A 21,166-nucleotide genomic window follows, 5' to 3' on the forward strand; every position below is an offset into this window, starting at 1 on the left:
CCTTGCTGATGTACCAATGAGCGTGCCATTTGGTTTTGAGTGTTTCATTTATTTGTATTCATTTTATGTCTCATTATTATTATTTACTTTTTTTTTCTTTTTTTTTTTTTCAATTTTAATTTCATGTATGTTTTTGTCTAGTAGCTTGTTTCTTATGTTTACTGTATTTGTAACTTCTTGTTCCTTGAAAGGAGAAAAAAAAAGAAAATCCAATAAACACATTTGAAAAAAAAAAAAAAAGAAAGGTGTGGGAGGATTGGGATTGGGGGGGGCACCAACAAGGAGCACCCAAGAGCAACTGGGGCAAGGAAAAACTCCCTTACCAAGGAAGAAACCTTGGGCAGATCCACGGCTCAAGGGGCTAACCCAACTGCCAGGGGTCTTGGTGTGTGTGTTGGGGGGAAGACAAGGGAGATGGGATAGTGTGCTGTGTATGTGGGGAGAGGGCAGTGTGCAATATGTCATTAGACAATGTGCTGTGTATTGGGGTCGGGGGGTAGTGTGCTGTAAGTATGTTGGGGATGTGTGTTGGAGAAGCTTCCTGATGAAATAATGTATAATGAATAATTCGCCATGGTAACTTATACCATGGTAACTTATACCATAACATATCCTGCTGCCCCCTATCCCGCGTTTGTGCAACTGGATCACGGATAAATTGAGCCAGGATAACCAAGATATCCCGGCTTAATCCCTTATCCTAGTTTTGTGCAACGGGCCCCTGGTCCGAAATCCATGGCGAGTTGTTTGTTATTTTAAGAGCGCATTGTGAACAGTGAGTTCAAAAAAGCAGGAAATTGTTTGTCATCCATGTCTTTATGTCTCTTATACATGTGTCAAGTTTAGCTAGTTTAATTCATCAGGTTTTATGGAGAGGTATAGTTGTGTATCATCTGCATAAAAAATGGAATTAATGCCATGTTTCCTAATTTCAGAGAAAATAACAGGGGCCCTAGTTCTGAGCCTTGAGGCACTCCATATTTTACCATAGTCTTGGTAGATGGTTTATTGTGGACCTGTACAAATTGTCGGCGGTTAGAAAGGTATGATCTAAACCAAGCGAGTGCTGAGTCTTTAATGCCTATCAAGCCTATGAAGTAGTATGTCATGGTCTAGGGTGTCAAAGGCAGTGAGGTTCAGGAGGACCAATATTGATATATATCCATTATCAGCAGCAATGTGGGGGTCATTAAAAACTTTAACTAAGGCTGATTCAGTACTGTGGTGAGCTCTGAAGCCAGACTGATATATTTGTTCATATGTAAGAAGGCACCAATTTGTTTGGACACTATTTTTCAAGTATTTTTGACATGAAAGGGAGGTTAGATATAGGCCTATAGTTGGCCAGGTTGTTAGGGTCAAGGCTAGGTTTTTTGAGGGATGGCTTAATAACAGATACCAGATAAAGATGGCTTAATAACAGATAAAGACTGTGGTACATGCCCTGATAGCATTGAATTATTTATAATCTGGAGCAAAGCATTATCCAGGAAAGGGAGAGCAGTCTTAAGAAGGTGGGTAGGAATAGGGTCTAGTAGACTAGTTGTAGATTTTGATGAGGAAATTGTGGAAGTGAGGTCTATATGTCGATAGGTGTAAATGAATTAAATGTTGTTTGAGATCTCATCTGTGATTCTATTATGTTTTCACTATCATTCAGTAATGGAGTATGAATATTTGGTGAAACTGATTGGTTATTATCTCTAATTGTTTCAATTTTGTAATTGAAAAAGTTAATGAAGTCATTACTGTTTAGGCTTATAGGGATAGATTGGGTTACTTTGTTATGGTGGGAGATTGTGGTAAAGAGAAATTTTGTATTGTTTTTATTTTCTTCAATCAGCGAGGAATAGTAGGCTGATTTAACCTTGGTGAGTGCTTTTTTGTAAGTGATAAGGCTATCTCTCCATGCTTGGCGAAAGATTTCCATTTTAGTGTTGCATTTTTGTTCTAGTTTACGCGCTTTTTGTTTGAGGGTTTTAGTCTGCGTAGTATACCACGGAGCACGTCTTAATTGTTTTCTTATTTTATTTTATTTCATGAGTGGTGCTACAGAGTCTAGGGTTGAGCGTAATGAGTTCAACACATTATCAGTAAACAAATCGACCTCGGCTGAGTTAAGGAAAGGGCCTTCTGATACCTCATGAGTCCGGAATGAGGCAAGCTTAAGTGGAATTTTTTCTAAAAAGTCTGCATTCGTTTTTTCAGATTAGCCGCGACTATAGTATTCAGCTGAATTAGGTACTGCATAGTGTTATTTTAAAAGTAATTAGATGGGGGTCAGTTAAGGTGGGGTGTTATTGGTAAGATTGTTAACTGTTCTATGCTTATGCCATATGACAAGACTAGATCTAACATTTTGGCAAAAACCGACACTGTCAATTAAGGATTGAAATGCAATTGTGAGACAATCGTTCACATTATCCATATAAATATTAAAATCACCCAATAAGTATTTTTTCTGTTTGGACAGTTAAAGTGGAGAGGAAATCAGAAAATTCCTCTAGGAATTCACTTTAGGGGTGGGGGGTCTATACAGTGTGACCATGGTTACAGGCTGATTAGTTTTCCAGTCTGGAGGTACAAAATTGAGGACTAGAACTTCAAAAGATTTAAACTTATGCGTGAGCTTGGGAGATGTGAGAAGACTAGAGTGATAAATTGTAGCTACTCCACCTCCCCTGCCAGTGTGGCGTGGTACATGGTAGGAGGTGTATACTCATTTAATGGAAGGTATTCATCAGGTTTCAGTGAGGCACATTACATCTACATGATTGTCAGTAATCATTTGATTAATCAAGGGAGTCTTATTTGACAGTGATCGGATATTAAGTAAAGCAAGCGTAAGTTGCGTTTTTAGAGGAGTTTGCTTAACCTTGCTTAAGATGTTTTTATCATAATAAGATTGCTATGATTAATTCCCCTAGTGGGTTGAGCACGAGTTGACAGTTTTGGTACAGACACGCTCTCTATTTGGCCTTGTATGCCCTGTATGCCTGGGTGACTGTAGGACGGCAGAGATCTGTGTAAGACATTATCTCTGCTTCCTGGACTAATCTTTGTCAGGAACTAGCCTCGGTTAAGTGACTGTCTATGTTCCTTGAAGGGAGAACAGTACCCTCCCATGTGGGATGGATACCGTCTCTTTTCAACAGTCCAGGCATCCCCCAGAAGGAGGGAAGTATTCGCCAGTGACCATGCGTTTTAGACTGTCAAAATATAAGCCCATATGTCCTTCAGTTCTCAAACATTTACAGATTGTTGTTAACAAAAGAGGTGAGGCAACACAGTGGTCCCAACTTTTTTGAGATGTGCTGCTGGCATCAAATTCAAAAAGAACATATATTTTCTAAAAAGCAGTAACATGTCTGCAATTTATATGTTGTTTTTCTACTATCTAATTAAATATAGGGTTAATATGATTAGTAAATCATAGTATTCTGCTTTTATTTACATTTTACACAGCGTTCCAACTTAATTGGGTACATGGTTGTAGATTGAATAAATGTTACTAATGATGCCATAATGAAAATATTCCTCTTGAACAACAACATATTGTTGAAAAATAAAGCTGCAGTGATTGGATGTGCTAGCATGTACTGCAGATTAGTTCTCCTCAGGCCCCCTTAAAGAGTGATGCTGTGCTGTTGATAATGTGGGTGTAATTGTCTGTTCATGCAATGATTATTTTGGACCCTATTTATCTTGTTTTAGACATACTTTAACTTTTAGCTACTGGCTTTCTGTGGAACCCATTGGAACCCTGCCCTGTTTGGTTATTTGCACACATCTCAGCGATCTTTTGGACTTTAAATGCAGGGGTGCACCACTGCATGAGGTATGTGTCATAGGCAAGGCTATGCATTATGCTGTCCTGTGGTCTGGGTTGAAGATCTGGGGCAGCAGCTCCCCTCCTGAATGTGTGAACTGAAGTGCCCTACAAGTATTCTGAAATTCTCTGATATGAATGATTTAATCTCAGAATAAATAATTTGATTGTAGCCTATAAGAATGAAGCATTATCTAGACCAATGTATTATGCATCCACTTTAATATAGAAAAACATTTAAAAGTAAGACTATAATGTAAATACTTACAAAAACATCAAAAATTCTTGTAAAATGTTACAATTTGGTAAATGTCAATATAAAAGGAACTTACTTATCAAAAAAACACTAAATATCACTGTATAAGCATATACAGAAAACCTCCATTAGTCACAATTTTAGTGTCTGAGTAAATTGTTAAATGGCTACATTGTGCCAGAGTATTGTGCTTGAGTACTCTGAGCATTTTCATTCATGTACTAAACATTTGCACACAGATAAAGTTCCACGCCACTGTCTTTGCTTTCCTTGGGGCCCGGTCGCTGGGCAGGGTCTATTTGCCGAAGACACTGGTTGCTGGGGGTTTGGGCTTCTCAAGGGAGGTCTCAGCTCCAGACCGGATTCCACTGAACACCGAAGGCGCAGTCTTTCCCATACGCTCTGAGGAACCACAAAGGCAGTTATACCAATAATTACACACACAAATGACAGATTACATTAGATTACATACTGTACTTTATTAATCCAATGGGGATTTTAGGATATGAGCACCTGCTGTTGATATTGGAGCTGCCTTTTGATTTTGCTCTCAATCCCAGATCACACTGGCACAGAACTCTCCAGAGTTGTGTGATCCAAGACTGGCAACCTCCCCTCATTCCTGCCTCGCAGCCAACATGCTTTCAACCGCATGGAAACTTACAACACTTCTCTAACAAAACTGTGAAAAACGTGATCCTATATACTATAATATAAAAGGTCTTTTTCTGTATTCCACAAACAATCCCGGTTCTACCCCCAATAGTCACCATGCCCGTTGCCTCATTGAGTGGAAAAAATAGCCCATGCAGTTTTATGAGTTTATACTCACCACATTCGACCATGACCTCATAGGTCTTGCTTTTCACCTCTCCTTTGAGTCCCAGTTTGCTTCGGGCCCCTTTGAGGTCCTCTTCCTTCATCACTGGACGCTTCTTCTTCTTCACTTCACCTGGCTGAGGAGAAGCCATAGCAGGCCAAATGAGTTCAAATGTTTTAAAGAATATCTGTGGCACTCGTGAGGGTGCCTTTAATTTCACATGGCTATTATTTTAAAACAAGCCTATGCGTTTTAGCATCACTGCCTCCATCAGAGCATGACAAAACGGACACTCAGTCTTATACCCTAGCAGCACTCCTTGCAAATTGTTTATGACAGGCCAACTGAGGTTTGAGGCCCACATCACTAGCTGACTTCTGCTACTATCACTTTGTTGTCTTGTTGAGTGGCGATAAACTGTTTAGTCTACTGAAGCACTAAACATTCCACCTCATTTAAAATAAATAAATAAATAAAAAATCTACTGATGGTAATGAAAAGACCCATACCTGAGACATGATGTTGCTGAGGAGAGGGGTAAATCACAAAATGTCCACTGATGCCTCGGTCTGTGTTTGCTCGTCTCTGACCATTAGCCCAATATATATACAGTCCACTATGACACAGAGCCTTCTCTCTTCTCTCAGCCCCTTAGCCTTGCTCCCACTATCTGCCTGTTGTCAGAGGGTATTATTAGGGCTGACGTGACAGACAGTGCAGCTGAAGCGGGTGTTCCCGCATTCTGAGCATGACCCCAGCCCACCCCCACCCCAAAACACGCACACACACACTCCCCTTCCCCCAGAAAGAACAGCTGAGGGAAAAAAACAAACATCTCATTAGCCCCCCCCCCACACACACCCCAGAAACCACTCAGGAGGTTTGAATTATATACTTAAAAAATAATAAAATGAGATGTAGTAGCCTGAGTAGATTTTATGTACTTGTGGGGTAACTCTGAAGGTGTGACAAATAGTGTTCCTAAATATTACTGTTACCTTTTTTATGTTTACATGTGTGGGTTCTCTAACTTGTCATGTATGAAAATAGGCTACATAAAGTATCTACAATTTTTACTCGTCAGATATGTAATTATAAGATTATAGGACCATTTCATTTTCTGACCACCAACTACTTTTTATAGAAATCTTGTCGGTACCTGACATACACACATATTCATCTTATGTCATGTCTTCCAACAGACTGAGTAAGACAGTGTTTCAGGCATCTGACGTTACGCAGGACGAACGAGTGCACGTGTGTGTAGACAGGGGTGTTGCTTGAGTGGAGAGTTAAGAATAGATCATGAGTTTGTAGGCCTTTAAAATGGGCGTGTGTCCGCGAATGCTGCTATGCTGTCAAGGCAAATCTGGGTCTACAGCTCCCCAGGGACTGTACATCTCTGGCCAGACCAAAATCTTCACAAGACAGAGAAAGAGATCAAGAGACGGACAGAAAGAAGGTGGTGCTTGCTGTATGACATCACTCTACCCTGAAGCAATGTGTCTTGCATAGTTGAACTGAAATTTTAGAACTGGGTTGACAGTGCAAAAAAGAATATCCCTGGTGGTCTAGTGGTTAGGATTCGGCGCTCTCACCGCCGCGGCCCGGGTTCGATTCCCGGTCAGGGAAAGAATCTTTTTCTAGAGTAACTAAGTCAGTACAGGGCAACACAAAATCTCAAGAGCAAGCACAGACAATACCAGTAAAAGCATAGAACAGTACAGAACTGTGCTGAGGCAATGCAATACAATACATCTCACCAACAGCATTTTCGAACCAAAGAACAAAACACTTCTCTTATAAAGTTTATTTGAAAAAAGAAAGCATTGATAATGATTACATCAGCCCATCATTTGTCAGTAATTTTGCCTAGTAAATTGGAATCACTAAAACCCCACTCTTTCTGTGGACACATTTCTGTTTTTTTGGATGGCCCCAGAAGATAATTGTAGTATCACCCTTTTCCATCCATTGAGCAGAGGCCAATGTCCAAGAGTTCACATTGTTTTATGTTGTCGTTGTCATCACCACCACCACCACCACCACCACCACGGTCACTATAAAGATTACTCTCAAGGAATGAGACAAATGTCCAAATGGCCGTGTCAGAAAAGTTACATTAGCGTACCCCCACCCAGTCTAAATATGCAGACCTCTGGAAAATGTAAAAACAAAAAAACGCCCATACCCCTTCAACCCACATTAAACAACAGAGCACCTGTGTCTTAGAGGTCAGAGTATAGTTGTCCTCACAGGACAGAACCACCAAAAGGAAATGGGCAAAGCCCTAACGCTAGGGCGCAATATAGTGATGGGCAAACGAAGCTTTGGTGAACCACTAAACCACAGCAGTGTGAAGCTAGCAACACTAATGAAAAAATCCAATATGGCTGCCACATGTAGATTTTTCAACATAAAAGTCCTTACCCAAAACAGTATATGTAACCAAAAATATTGGTTTTCTAAGGACTTTTATGTTGAAAAATGTATGTGTGGCGGCCATCTTTTTGTTTTCAGCTAGTGTCGCTAGGTTCACACTGCTGTGGTTCAGTGGTTCACCAAAGCTTCATTTGCCCATCACTAGCGCAATGTCTTCTTGCGATGCAGAATAAAGGGCATTACTATTGAGTGGACCTGTGCTGCTAGGGGCACTGGTGATCACAAAAATGGATGGTTCAACTGCAGAACTGTGAGAGGCTGGACAATGAGTCTCTGCTAAGTTTGTCAAAAAGCCTGACTGCCCTTTGGTGTGTGTGGGTGGGTGGGTAAGTCAATGCAGGCACATAGTCTGGTTCAAAACACACATTACACAACAGGACACAAATCAAACAAACAAAATCAAACAAGCAAAAAAAAAAGAAAACAAAAATCATCAGTAAACTATTACACCAAGGGAAAGAACACAGTGATGAAAGGAGTTGTGCAAGGGGACAAGGTCCTGTGCTTTCCCCAAATCTCCAATCTGGAATGAGTGAGGCCAGCAGGCTGGAAGAACATCAAAATTAACAACAGAAAAACTAACAGGGGAAAAAAAAAAAACAGACTCAAATGCATAATACAAATGAACCACAACCGCAAACCACAAACAGGGCAGGCGAGTCCCAGGTTTGTACTGTAACACAGACAATGACAATGGAAGATCGACATGGGGAGGTAGATGCAAAAGACACAGAAATGTTCAGAGGACACCCCCACCCCAGGTCACAGCAAACATAAATCCCCAAAGGCAATTTGATCCCTTCAAGAACACCATTCCCTGACAAAAGCACTCATATCCCCAAAGCATACTCCCACAGATTTGCTTCAGTTAAAAAAAAAAATGAGCATAACTATAGGTATTAGTCTCATATGACAGTTAGTAAATTATCTCCATAACCATTTCAACTCCATGACCTTGTTAGATACATCTGATTTCCAGAGTAACAACACCCTGACCAATGACTTAACAATTGAACCACAACACAACTGCCCTCAAGAGGTGGAATGCGGCCATTTCAGTCTAGCAAGAGGATACAGAGTACACATATTTAGCAAGACTAATAAAGGAACTCTAATCTATGCAACAAATACAATCACTGTATAGGTGAATGCATAAATATTTGCCTCTTTCTGAGAAAAAGGGAGATACAGTGTCAAATTCCATTAAGTGCGAGTTTGTTTCAAGGCTGGAAAGACATGGTGCCGATCTCTCTCACTTACATGACGAATAAGTTTCTGCCTTAACCAGAGCCAGGAGACGTCTGAACATGTTATATCAGTGTGCTGGATAGATATGGGCACAGTAGAGAAGCGGTGACGGGACACTTGAGAAGCTGCGCCAGCGTCTATCAGGCAGATCAGGCGTTACTATAGAACCCGAGTAGTTGCTAACGCAGCAGCACATCGCATTTGAAAAGTTCCTGAAAACAGTGCACAGGACGGCGCCTATGAGGGAAGAAAACAATTCTGTTTGATCATGGACACATCTGGTGGAGCAACCTCCCATGAACCTCTGATCAAATCTGGCTTCCAAAAACGCTGGTTCTGTGGAGACGCCATGAAGGAAGAAGGCAATCTTTAAGGGGCTGAGTGAAGACCTGTGCTTTTGTGCTCTTAACAATGACCCCGAGTTCAGCGAAGCCTTGACCTCTGTTTGCTAGGCTTCTGTCCAAAGACGTTGAGAAGAGAGGTGTGTGAGGTATGGGCATGTTCGTCGACACCATCAGACTGGAATGCCCATGCGGTGTTTCTTCTTTTTGACCGTCTTGTGGCCAGTGAGGCGCCTTATGTCGTCATCGCCGTCCGAGTCCTCCATCTCGTCATCAGCTGAAAACAGGATCTGTGAGAGAGAGAGAGAGAGAGAGAGAGAGAGGGAGAGAGAGAGAGAGAGAGAGAGAACATAGAAGGCAGTGCTTAAAGGAATTATCCGGAGTAAAATGCACTTTAGATCAATTTACGGATGATTGGGAGTACATACGTTGAGTTGACATCCAAATCATGTCATTCGGATGTGTTTTGAGAAAGTTCGATGTTACCGTTTTTAGTCAAAACTCGTTAGCCTGGAAGTGACGTGGGCATGTCATTTCGCCGCTACAAAATGCTATTTTTATACCTCTCATGTCAACTCAACGTATCTACTCCCAATCATCCGTAAATTGATCTAAAGTGCATTTTACTCCGGATAATTCCTTTAACATGATGCTTCATACCAAAGCAAGCTCTGCAGGCAATGCATTTTCCCACAGTTCAGAAGCTGTGCACTCAAGAGAAAGAAGGATGTCAGACAGGTAGACCAACAAAGCAGAATGCAAGTCTTAAAAAGAAACAAAAACAGTATGTCAAATAGCCATCAATCAAAGATGACTGCTTGATTGCACTTGCAGTTCCAGAACAAGCACTGGTGCCGGCTTTACAACAGCGTCTTTGTGAAGTCGAAGTTCTCATGTTGGGCTGGGTTGGGCAGGCAGGGCTGTCTGGCTGGGTGCTGAGCAACACACTACAAGCCCTGGCTGCTCTGTTTGACTGCAGTGGCTATTCGGCTTTAGCCAGAGCTGAAGAACGACATGTCTTCAGACTCACCTGCTTTACAAGCCTTGTAAATTCGCTCGCTCTGCTGCCCACCACACCAAGTGACTCACTTATCCGTTCATTAACTTCTGTGAACAGGCTGGACAAAATTATCCGCACTGATTTCCTCTGCCAGGGGTGCGTGTCACTGCTGTTAACTCGCCATGTGATGTGGATGGAGAATGCCTCATCCAGCTTTAATAAGGATTCTTCAAATGCAAGGCCTGAGACGTTTAAAGGTCTCTTAGCTTGTCTTCATTCCAAATAGCCTGAAGGGCCAGACCCAATGTGAAAGATTAAGGGTCTGGCCACGAATAATGTAATGGCCCAACTCGAGGGGGGGCACCAAGCACGCATTTGAAAATCTCACTGCACGCAATTGGATAACACTATACGACTAATGTTAACTGACTGATTCCGGACTTCGACGCAATTGGATAACACTACGACTGTCATCTGTTTAGCTCGCCTCTGGCCCGCCTATATCAGATACACAGATGTGATTGGTTCCACGCAGTGCAAGAGGCAAAAGTAACATGCATCATTACTCATTTCCAGAGTCTCTTGCTGAGCCAATTGATATTGTGCTCCCGCGAGAACTTTGGATTCCCAGGGTACATTTCAAAAGCAGTGAACATTTCCAAAGGCTGCAGGCCCCAGATGGGAGCTATGCCCGTCTCTGTGCTGGTGCTCACCTCTGACTCAGAGTCGTCGTGGGAGAGGGCACGTCTGTAGCGGACCTTGGGGTTGCCGCGGGACTCGTCTCCTCCTTCCCTCTCCTCCAGCTTGGCTTTTGTCCGGCCTTTCTTCATCAGGAAGTTATCCACCACCCAGAACATCAGGGCCTGAGCATGTGGAGGTGTACACACACACCCCACACACACACACACACACACACACACACACACACACACACACACACACACGTGACTTAAGGGTGATATTTAGATGTTAATGTTTATGTTTAGATGACCGAATGCCTCACATATTCCCCCTACTCCTACACTGCAAAAAATGATATCTTACCAAGTGTTATAATCTTATATTAAGATAAAAAAATCTAGTTAGTATTGTTTTTAGTATAAAAATTCTTTAGTTTGAGCTTTCTTATCAAATTATTTGGCTTAAAATAAGTCAAAATCTTCTTAAATTAAGACATAACAACAAGTACATTTATCTCCAAGTAGATTAAGTACATTTATCTTAGTTTAAGATTTTGACTTATTTTAAGCCAAATAATCTTACAAGAAAGCTTAAAGTAAGTATCTTAATACTAAAGACAATGCTAACTAGATTTTTTTTTATCCTAATATCCTTTTATCCTTTTTTTTATCCTAATATAAGAACATATATTACATAACATATATAACACTTGGTAAGATATCATTTTTTACAGTGTATGGTATTGGATGGCAATGGTAATGCATCCAATACCATAAAAAGTGTCCAGGATGTCTGGACACTTAAAGTCCAGGGACAAAATGAAAAAGAGAGCCTTCTCCCCTGTATGTAACAGCACCACAGATCAGATAGTTTAGATTTACACCCAAATCAGGAGTGTGCAATGTTGACAACCAACATCTTGATATTTTCTGTGATTTTGTCGATTTAGATGATATTTTGCAGCCTTGAAAAATGTATAAACGTCTCATACCATCTCCTTATTAGTTTATTAATGGCATATGAATTGTTTTTTGAAACAATAAAACAGGTTAAGCTGTTTCCTTACTATGAGCATCAATGAGAGAACATCAATTCTCATGGTATTTCAGCTTTGATGTTTGGACAGGAGTTAAGTATTTGTGACAAGACACCTCCAGAGAGATTTGGCCAGAATTGATCAGTTTTTGGAACACTTTTAACATTATAAAAGTATGAGTAGCTACATGCTCTTTGTGTGTGTTGCTGTCCTGAAATTTCCTCACAGCATTAGTTTATTTTCGTTTTCTGTCTGCTAGCAGTTCCATGATGCAGAAGCATAAATTTGACTTTAGCAGTGACCTGCTAAATGCCTTGCATACAGACCTGGCAGTTTTCTTGTTGCAGACTGGTCATAGTTTAAAAAAGCTACTCAATAATGTAAGCTCGCACACATCATTAAAACCATAATTATAATATTATCGTGGAGTACATGAATCGCACACCCCTAACCCAAATCCACTACCATTCCACAGTGAATACTTGTAGAGAATTCCCGCCTCAGACACATGATAACATGATCTGTGATATACGGACGCCAACAAATAACAGCAATACCAAAACATTGAGGACACACAAAGCAACAGAAACAACAGACATGAGAAAAAGAAGACTTTTCTTCCATTAGCATGACTTATGGAAAACTTGCAAGATGGCTCAAAGACAGTGGACTCAGGGACTTACATTGACGAAGAACGGGACGATGAGCATAACGATGGCCAGCTCCAACTGTGGATTGGTTATGGGATTCAGGGGAGCTAGCTGTGATGACACACACACACACACAATTACAGTTAAAGCCAAAACAATTACAAAACTATTGGCTATGACATGGAAATAAACCATCAAGACATCTAATATAATGTACATTTTTAAAACTGCAGTTATCTCCTACAATGACCACCGATTTGAACTCTACCCATAAGCCCTTGCTGACCTTCTTCCACTGGGGCATCAGCAGCACCAGCATGATGAGAACCTTCTCGAACATCATGATGAGAATGTAGAGGGCACACTGACCTGCCCAGGCACTACACTGGATTGGCTCACCTATGTATTGACACACACGCACACACATATGCATACACATTAACGAAATAGTTAGATCGATGATTAGTGCTAATAAACAATGCAATATTAAGGCTTTTTTTGATTGATCACTTCAGAAGATCCTGTCATAACTTGCTACAAAATTATATTCTGAAGACTAAGTGCTGGTTCACTGCCCATTGGCCCCAGGTATTAGCCACACAATAATATCATCTCAGGGAAGAGAGATGGTGTGGGGTCTAGAGGCTAACTTTTCCCACGGACCACCACTGCCACCTTCTGGTCACCTGATAAACATCAGCTGCACATGTCAGACATGCTTCTCATATGATATTACTAATTAAACTTGCAATAATTACACAAAGACAATACTATATGATTGCATAACAGTTTAAGAGGCCCATAAAACTAATCAAGTCTGTTTGATGAGCTTGTGGTTTACAGTACGATTATGTTGTAGGCTTGTCAACAAACCTCTAATAAATATCCTCCCACCCAAGGTCAATGGGATATCCATCCCAAACAAAATCTTTTGTGTATGCATGCAAGAGAGTGTCTGTCTGTGAGTGAGATCTCACCGTATTCTCCAAAGCGCAAACGCTCCCACTGCCGCCACTCAACCACAGCACTGACAGCTCGCACACCTGCGTAGATGAACAGCATGCCCAGGGTAGCGTCTAGTAGGAAGTTGATGAGGTATCTGGACAGAGATAACCATGCGTTACTACCACCACACCCTCCTGAATCCAACAGGGTTCCCACACTAAATCAAATGTAAAATTCCATGACTTTTCCCCTGACAGAAAACCTGAATTTCCATGACTTACTATATAATGAATGCTACAATATACCAACCAATGATTTCAGAGCAGCCGTGTAGCTTTCAAGAATCATTTACTTTTTTAGAGCGGGAGATGAGCAATTCAAGCAAGCAGTAAAGCTGATAACCAGATATACACCAATTTTGTGTGGAAATGTATTTGTACAGGGATTAAAGTGAAAAAGGCCATAAGTCATACGTTGTTCATATCTACCTATAGAGATAGCACCTCTTTTGCAGTCGCGACCTATTGGTTTTTAATGTACAAAAAGATGCAAACAGCAAAGTAAAGGGAGTATTCGCCTTATTCACATGCCGGCCATTGTTTAAACCAAAACGAGGCTACAGGGTACACTTACTATATAATTAATGCCACCTACAGGTGAATGCATAGAACATAACAATCCTATGGTTTGTACCCTGTAGCCTCGTTTTAGCCGCCAATGGCCACCATGTGAATAAGGCGAATTGAGAGTGTTCTTGATTGAGATTGAGTTTTCCTGATGAACAAAAATATATTTTAGTACCATCCCTGACCATTGCTGATTAGCCATTGCTGTTCTTTTCTACTGCAGCAATATTGTAGAAAGGCTTTAACACACTCTTATTTAATTACTTCAGGCCAAAAGTGTTTAAAGGGGAGATTTTTTTTCTTGTTAATATGCAATTCAACACCAAGTAAAATCTATAAAATCAAGTTTGCAAGACTTCCTCATCAAAGTAACGAATCAGAACATTCTAGATATTGTTCATATTTCCATTTGTTGCCTCATCCGCATTTAATGAAAACATGGTAATTTTGAGTTTTACAGACAACTCAGTTTTCCAATGAGCAGCAATACTGTGTGTGCTCATGCAGGAGGTCTGCGCATTTGATAACGACAATCTGGAGACGGCGCTTTTGTCTTCAGCAACAGATTGTATAAGGTTGACAAGAGGTTGCGATATGGTGAAGGACAGGTCGTGTTGCGCTATGAAAGAACATGCGTAGCCTACTTTCTAAACATAAAAACGGTCAGCCATAGATAAACGTAGCCTACCTCTGTCGTGGTAGCTAGTTGCACCAGGTAGGGAAGATGTCCTGAAGTGCACGAACGTTAACCTTATGGCGGTCTTCTGATTGGTGGCGTGCTAAAACGTTTTCCTATTGCATCCATAAACAATTTTCTTGCAGCGAACCGCGCAAAAGCAAACCCCTGGCACTTTAATTTCTTTACATTGGCTTGTTAGTTCTCCTCCGTTTCCAACAGCTGCCCATCTCCATTTATTTTTTAACTTTTGACACCTGCCTTCCTTTAGCAACAACGCATCCATGACAGCTAGTGGCCTGCCAAATAGATGCACACAAATCATGACGCTAATATGCGAGGTTCTGGTAGGCCTACTGGTTAGGGTTTTGTGCTATAAATTAATAATATTTTATAGCAAAGTTTTAAGTAGACTATTTTAATTGCATGATTATTTTTTGTCAACATACACTCACAACCCACTGTCGTTAAAAGTGAGGCCTAATCAAAATAGGCTACAAGGCTGTCTGTGCGTCACAAACACGACTGACCCCCTTACTCGACGATGATGACAATATTATTATGACCGCCGCGCAGCGAAGCGGCGGTCATATAGGTTTAGTCAGATTTTTTTTTTTTTCTTTTTCGCATGCCCAAATTTCCGTCAATGATTCCCGGGACACTGAAAGACCGGGGTACACGAAACTTGGTGGGCATGTAACCCCACATGGATAGCATGGAACCATCGTTTTTCGTTTTGATCTGTAGCCCCCCCGCTGGACTGGACCCCCCGAAAGGAGGGTAGGGCAGACACAGTTTTCTGTGAATATCTCGAGAACCGTAAGGTTTAGGAGGACCTTTTTTTTTTTGTATGTTAATCTCAAGGGGCCATGTCAACCCATTCCATAACCACTCATTTCATGTATAGCGCCACCTAGTTAAACACAAAAAAGTAAAAATGAGGTGTTGTAATCGCAGGTATCTGTGACCTAACATAGTCAAAACTGTACGAAATTGGAAGTATAGGATCATTATGACACCCTCTGTATGCACGCCAAGTTTCGTGGAATTCCGTTCATGGGGGGCCACACAATAAATTAATTTATGTTACTATACACCAACTGGCCTGTAGGTGGCCGGAGACAGTTTTCTGTGAATATCTCGAGAACCGTAGGGCCTAGGAGGTCCACCTTTTTTATGTATGTTGGTCTTAAGGGGGCATGTCAACCCATCCCATTACCACTTATTTCATCTATAGCGCCACCTAGTTAAAAATTAAAAAGCAAAAAATTAGGTGTTTTCATCACAATATCTCTGGCTGACAAGGTCAAAACTGCACAAAATTAAAAGTGTAGGATCATTATGACACCCTCCGAATGCATGCCAAGTTTTGTGTACTTTCGTTCATGGGGGGCCTTACAATAAAATAATGTATGTGTACATTTAGTGACGTACACCAACAAGGATTCCCGGGACACTGAAAGACCGGGGTACACAAAACTTGGTGGGCATGTAACCCCACATGGATAGCATAGAACCGTCGTTTTTCGTTTTGATCTGTAGCCCCCCCGCTGGACTGGACCCCCGAAAGGAGGGTAGGGCAGACACAGTTCTTTGTGAATATCTTGAGAACTGTAGGGACTAGGATGACCATTTTTTTCCGTATGTTTGCCTCCAGGGGTCATGTTAACCGATGTTAACAGATACACACACACACACATACATTCACAGTAATCATACGTATGACACATACTCACACAGTAGACATATGTACGCTTGCATGCACAGGCACATACGCAGGCACACACACACAAGATCACGCACACACACACACACATAACATAAACATGTACATGCACACATGCACACAATTCAAGAATTTCTCAGAATCATGAACAGGCAAGATGGAGGTGGGGTTGTATAAAATGAATTTTACATGTGAAATCTATGAACTAATCATGTTTTGGTACTTGTTGTCTAGCAGATATCAGTGAGAATTGAGTGTGGATAATGCAATTTAGTGAGACAGCTAGAATCATACAGGCCTTTCAGCGTGATTTATTTTTGTGGAAAAAATGTGCTGGACTGGGCAGCGGTCATATTTTGTACCGCTCTGCGGTACATCTAGTTATTATTTTATGTTAACACGCTCAGTCAAAACCTTCTGTCGCAAATTGTGAAAAACAATGTTGTCATAACAGACGGGATAATAAATTGCATAGGCTACGGTTTATATTGCGTCGCTTCACACATAATGTTAGTTTCATTGATTAAAAACTGTAACAATAATATCGTGACACCCCCAATTATCACCACTTTTGTTTAGAAATTCTAAAACAACGATGTTTTTCAACACTTCAAAATAACATTTACTAAATGAACCTTACATTTTTCAGTAGCCATAGGTGTGTAGATTTGAACAAAATCTGGTTTGGTTCTTAACGGGAGCATTTACTGCCTGAAATATCCGATTTTGTTTACCACGCTCGGAGTTATAGTGCTGGCCTGATGGGTCGCCTATTTACACCGTTTCAACGGCACATGGACGGTTAGACCGAGAATTCTCGTCGTGAAATTAAAATTCCACTGGAGCTCCAAGCGGTTGTGTACACGCAGCCTTACAACACTGTTTACAGCTCTTCGAGTCACGGTAAAATGTCATTTTTGGTACATAGCTAATTTAGATACACCTATGGTGTGGGTGGTTGCGTTTCTTTAGGAGTCCGCTGTCTTGGTTTGTATAGAAATGGATATTAAGTGACACATACACGCAAGACGGCGGAAATACGGGACCGACGGTAATAGGGGGAGTTACTATAGTAGCCTACATCGGGTCGCATAGCAGGCTATCTGTTCAAGTCATAGGTGACACCCAAAATGAATGACCTCCCCTGACAAGAGTTCGCGATAGTAAGAAATTGTCTACATTGATGCACGGAAAGAACACAGCCTACGCTTCTTCTCATATCCAAAAAAGTTAAACGGATTGGCCAACCTCATCAGCTGTCTCGATTGTGTCACTAGAATCCAACTTTTAGACCGTTATAGTCCTCCATACGTGTTCTTTTTTTTAAGCAAACGCTCGAGACAAGTGTGTAGCTACAACATAAACAAAGCGAAACTCATGGCTGATGTAGGCTATCTTCTTGAGCTGTCACTGATCGAGACACAGAAAGTTCTCAAGAACACTATTAGGTCTTTAAACATTTACCTAATATTTGTAGTTGCCTTAAAAAAGTAAAAGCAAAGGTGACAGTCCCCCCCCCCCCCTATTTTTTTCTCATCGGATCTGCATCGATCTCAAATATGACATTTCTAAAATCAAACTGACGGAAATCCGTCCTACGACGGAGAACTTTAATCCTTGATTTGTATTAATGTATTTTGGCAAGTAAGTTTTAAACTGCTGCAACAAAATTCCCTGATATTCCATGACTTTGCACCAAAAATTATACAATTCCCTGAAAATGTCCCGATCACAGATCTGAGAGCCAGAAAGTGTGACATGGAGACTCACAGAGAACAGGGGTCCTGCTCAGTGAGGTCAGACAAATAGACGTTCGCAAAGTGAATGAACAGCATCCCGATGGCCTGTTTTGACGTGTCCAAGAACCTTAGGGGCAGAGAGAGAGAGAGAGAGAGAGAGAGAGAGAGAGAGAGAGAGAGAGAGAGAGAGAGAGAGAGAGAGAGAGAGAGAGAGAGAGAGAGAGAGAGAGAGAGAGAGAGAGAGAGAGAGAGAGAAGGGTGTAGGGCAGAAGAGGAAACAAAAATCTTAGCAAGGGCAAGAGAAAATGGCTGCCTAGGCTTACACACTCCTATTGTTATTACAAACATTAATTTTGCAAGGGTGAAGGGAGTGAAGGGGACAGTGGCTCACCAGATTTTCCAGGGCCTTCTCTCATGCTTGGGCTCCCTGAACCGTTTCACTGTGGAGGGGAAAACAGAGAGGAGAGAGCTTAACCCTTTGGACGGAGAGCTCTGATGTTGACAAGGCAACAGAATCAATAGGACAAATTCAGGCCTTCCTGGGATCCATTACGACCACCTGACCTCGGACAACCACACTCCAGCTGATACTGAACACATATCACTGCAGGGAAAACTAAACAGAATGGTCACAATGCCTTGGCTAGAGGGGAAGTGGAAGTTGTAGGGTAAGTAGAATTGAGAGGACTTCTTCAAAAATAACTTGCGTGTGATAAGTTAGTCTGACCTGTAAAAAAGTGCAATCACAGCCCAGCTGGAAAAGCTACCAAAGGCACTTTTTAAACAGGCTGAAGGACAACAAACACTGAAGTGTGCCAATGCAGCAACATTAGCCTGTGCAGGCACAGATCGATGCGAGAAAGCCCAGATCATCTTACCCTAGCCTGCTCCTCTTGCACTGAATGCTGAGGACTTTTGAACTGCCAAGAAGTAGGCTGATTATCCAGCGTGCTTTGGCCGTGTGCATGCAGACTGCAGTTCATTAAGACTTATGTTACACAGATGCCATTCTCTACCTAAGCTAAACAAGGAAACCATAAGGGCATTAATATTTACTCAGCAGAGCCAGAAACGCTTTCTGCGACATGGAAAAAAGACGTGGCAAAAAACAGAAGCTCTGTATTCAAATGAACCTTCAGCCGTTGGCCTCTGTGGTGCTCTCCAAATGTGACATAACAGCTAGCGCTAATAAAGCTCTCGCTGTTTTCCACAATAGCTGGTTTCATGCGACTCCCACTGCCCTCCCCTCTCCTACGAGGACCTCAGATATCTGAGGGTGGGTGTGAAATTCCCTACATCTTAACATGGTCAGTAGTAACCTAACCATCTACTTGACATGTAGTTATTGTACTCAATCGACAGACATGTTTTAGTCCAAATTCAGTGGCACTCAAATGTTCTTTAGTCAGTGTGATGTCAGTTTGGTGTTTAATGGGAGATGAGTGACCTGGAAATGGTAACAGCTAGAATTACACAGCAGTATATTTCTGATATCTGTTGTACTAAGGTCATTCAAAGCAGGTTAATGCGTAAAACAATATCCAGGGTGTTGTCATTCATCAATTTCTGACCTAAACTCAAAATCTCTTACAATACTAATATCTTATTGCCTCGGGAACATGCTGTAAAGTTATGCAAGGTTATAAGTAGCATAATGATTTCAATGCAGTGATGATGGCAGTGTGTGCCCTAGAAGTCGCCTAGAGGGCACAAGAACTGAGATCTTTGACCCAGGCCACTACAACCTACTGCAAGGATCTTATTAGGGAAGGTATTTGCAAAACATCACCCATACTTACACATCAATGTACTGAATGCCACAACCGCTAAAAGACCTTGGAGGAATATCCCAAAGGTGTCCATCAGGTCACCATTCGCACATCCTCGGTTGGACTCAGCAGTGGGCGTCGTGGACACAGTGGAGTTCGATGGTGAGGCGGCCGAATGGGCTACACTATTCCCCGGGCGGGATAGCAGACTAGCCCCACTAAGTGCCATGTTCAAAACTGCACAGGTGAATACGTTAGGGACCTTTGCAATTGCGGGCAACTCTGCTCTCAAATGTCACTTCCAGTCCATAGGTGTTCTCCTTCCACACCGTGTTGCTTGTCGTGTAGGATGGTAATCGATATGTGGTAATATCAATTGATGTTATCTGGCTGTCATGAGGATTTTTTTCTTCTGACAATGAGCCCATCCTTTTTCAGTGCCCAGGATATACTCCCACTGATAGACAAACAGTGAGAGGCGCAGGTCGTCCTAAGATCATATCTACTGTTATGTGTTCATCAAATCACATTTCCATCGACGTGATATTTGGTAGTGTGACGTTAACAGTGACAAGGGTCTCAAGAAAGCTGCCGATAGCCAGTTATTGAACAGCAACCTCACAAGCGACGAAGCTAATAGTAGCTAGCTGACAATGTGTCGTTCCACTGACAAAAAGGTTAGTTGGGCGTCACTAACACGAAGGTGTTAAGGTCACATAACACGTCTACTAATTTACCAAATGAGACTGTAATGCCAGAAAAAGACATAAAGTCATCGACAGCCTGAAGTAATTGCTGCTAACCTCAGACACTAGCCAGCTAAGGACTGGACTTGCGTAACATCAGCTAGCTAGATAACATATTATCAGATGTTAACGTTACACGACATCGACGGTAGTAACGTTAAAGTAGCCACTTGCTTTATAACAAACACTTTAATGTGTCAAACAACCGCAGAGGGTTGTAATTTTAGTGCCGAGATAAAAAAAAAAAAACCCAACGAATAACGTTACCACCAGAAGAGGCTGCAAGCAGACGCAACGCAACTCGGACACAGAGCAATATTTGGTCCTTGGCTCTGGGGGAAAATCCTTCAACATGGAGGTTAAACAATCGACCCTTCAGCAACTTCATTCACAATTCGCACAGCCTTTTCACTGTAAATGTGTGGTCTATGTTCAAACAAGTTTTTGCCCACTCCAAGGTGTTAACTTACGTTTACGCACAGCCAAGCAGGAGTGCTTTTTGGAATTTTGAGCTGCTTCCTACCAATGACGTTTGACGTAGGGAAGCGTGTAATTATGCATTATGGGAAATGTAGGCTGTCACCGGTTCAATATTTTTCAGTAGAAAATCAGTCAATCAATTTATTGTTGCAGTAT

The 21,166-nt window shown here is 41.6% G+C and overlaps 2 protein-coding genes and 1 non-coding gene across 4 annotated transcripts; 1 reads left to right on the forward strand and 2 right to left on the reverse strand.

The window, feature by feature from the left end:
* Positions 1-4,034: 4,034 nt before the first annotated feature.
* On the reverse strand, positions 4,035-5,540 carry mustn1b (musculoskeletal, embryonic nuclear protein 1b). Of its 2 annotated transcripts, XM_076267697.1 has the most exons (3): positions 5,415-5,540; positions 4,918-5,041; positions 4,035-4,487 (listed from the first exon to the last, which is right to left on the reverse strand). In XM_076267697.1, the coding sequence occupies exons 1-3, from the start codon at positions 5,421-5,423 to the stop codon at positions 4,381-4,383; spliced, it is 240 nt and encodes a 79-aa protein (XP_076123812.1). In that variant the 5' UTR covers positions 5,424-5,540; the 3' UTR covers positions 4,035-4,380. The 2 variants fall into 2 exon arrangements, with proteins under 2 accessions (XP_076123812.1, XP_076123811.1); XM_076267696.1 differs by lacking the exon at positions 5,415-5,540 and having other exon boundaries at positions 4,918-5,056.
* Positions 5,541-6,465: 925 nt separating this feature from the next.
* On the forward strand, positions 6,466-6,537 carry trnae-cuc (transfer RNA glutamic acid (anticodon CUC)). The gene has a single exon. It is a non-coding gene; the product is annotated as a tRNA-Glu (tRNA).
* Positions 6,538-6,700: 163 nt separating this feature from the next.
* Positions 6,701-21,036, reverse strand: stimate (STIM activating enhance). The gene is made up of 8 exons (XM_076267695.1): positions 19,815-21,036; positions 18,407-18,455; positions 18,047-18,142; positions 13,281-13,402; positions 12,590-12,702; positions 12,337-12,414; positions 10,650-10,799; positions 6,701-9,226 (listed from the first exon to the last, which is right to left on the reverse strand). The coding sequence occupies exons 1-8, from the start codon at positions 20,011-20,013 to the stop codon at positions 9,110-9,112; spliced, it is 924 nt and encodes a 307-aa protein (XP_076123810.1). The 5' UTR covers positions 20,014-21,036; the 3' UTR covers positions 6,701-9,109.
* Between the last annotated feature and the right edge of the window lie 130 nt (positions 21,037-21,166).

The sequence above is a fragment of the Alosa pseudoharengus genome, unplaced genomic scaffold (genome assembly GCF_046254945.1).
Source record: "Alosa pseudoharengus isolate Yale_2024_CS ecotype anadromous, Long Island Sound unplaced genomic scaffold, YU_APseudo_1.1 YU_APseudo_1.1_scf_5, whole genome shotgun sequence".
In the NCBI taxonomy this organism is placed as follows: Eukaryota; Metazoa; Chordata; class Actinopteri; order Clupeiformes; family Clupeidae; genus Alosa; species Alosa pseudoharengus.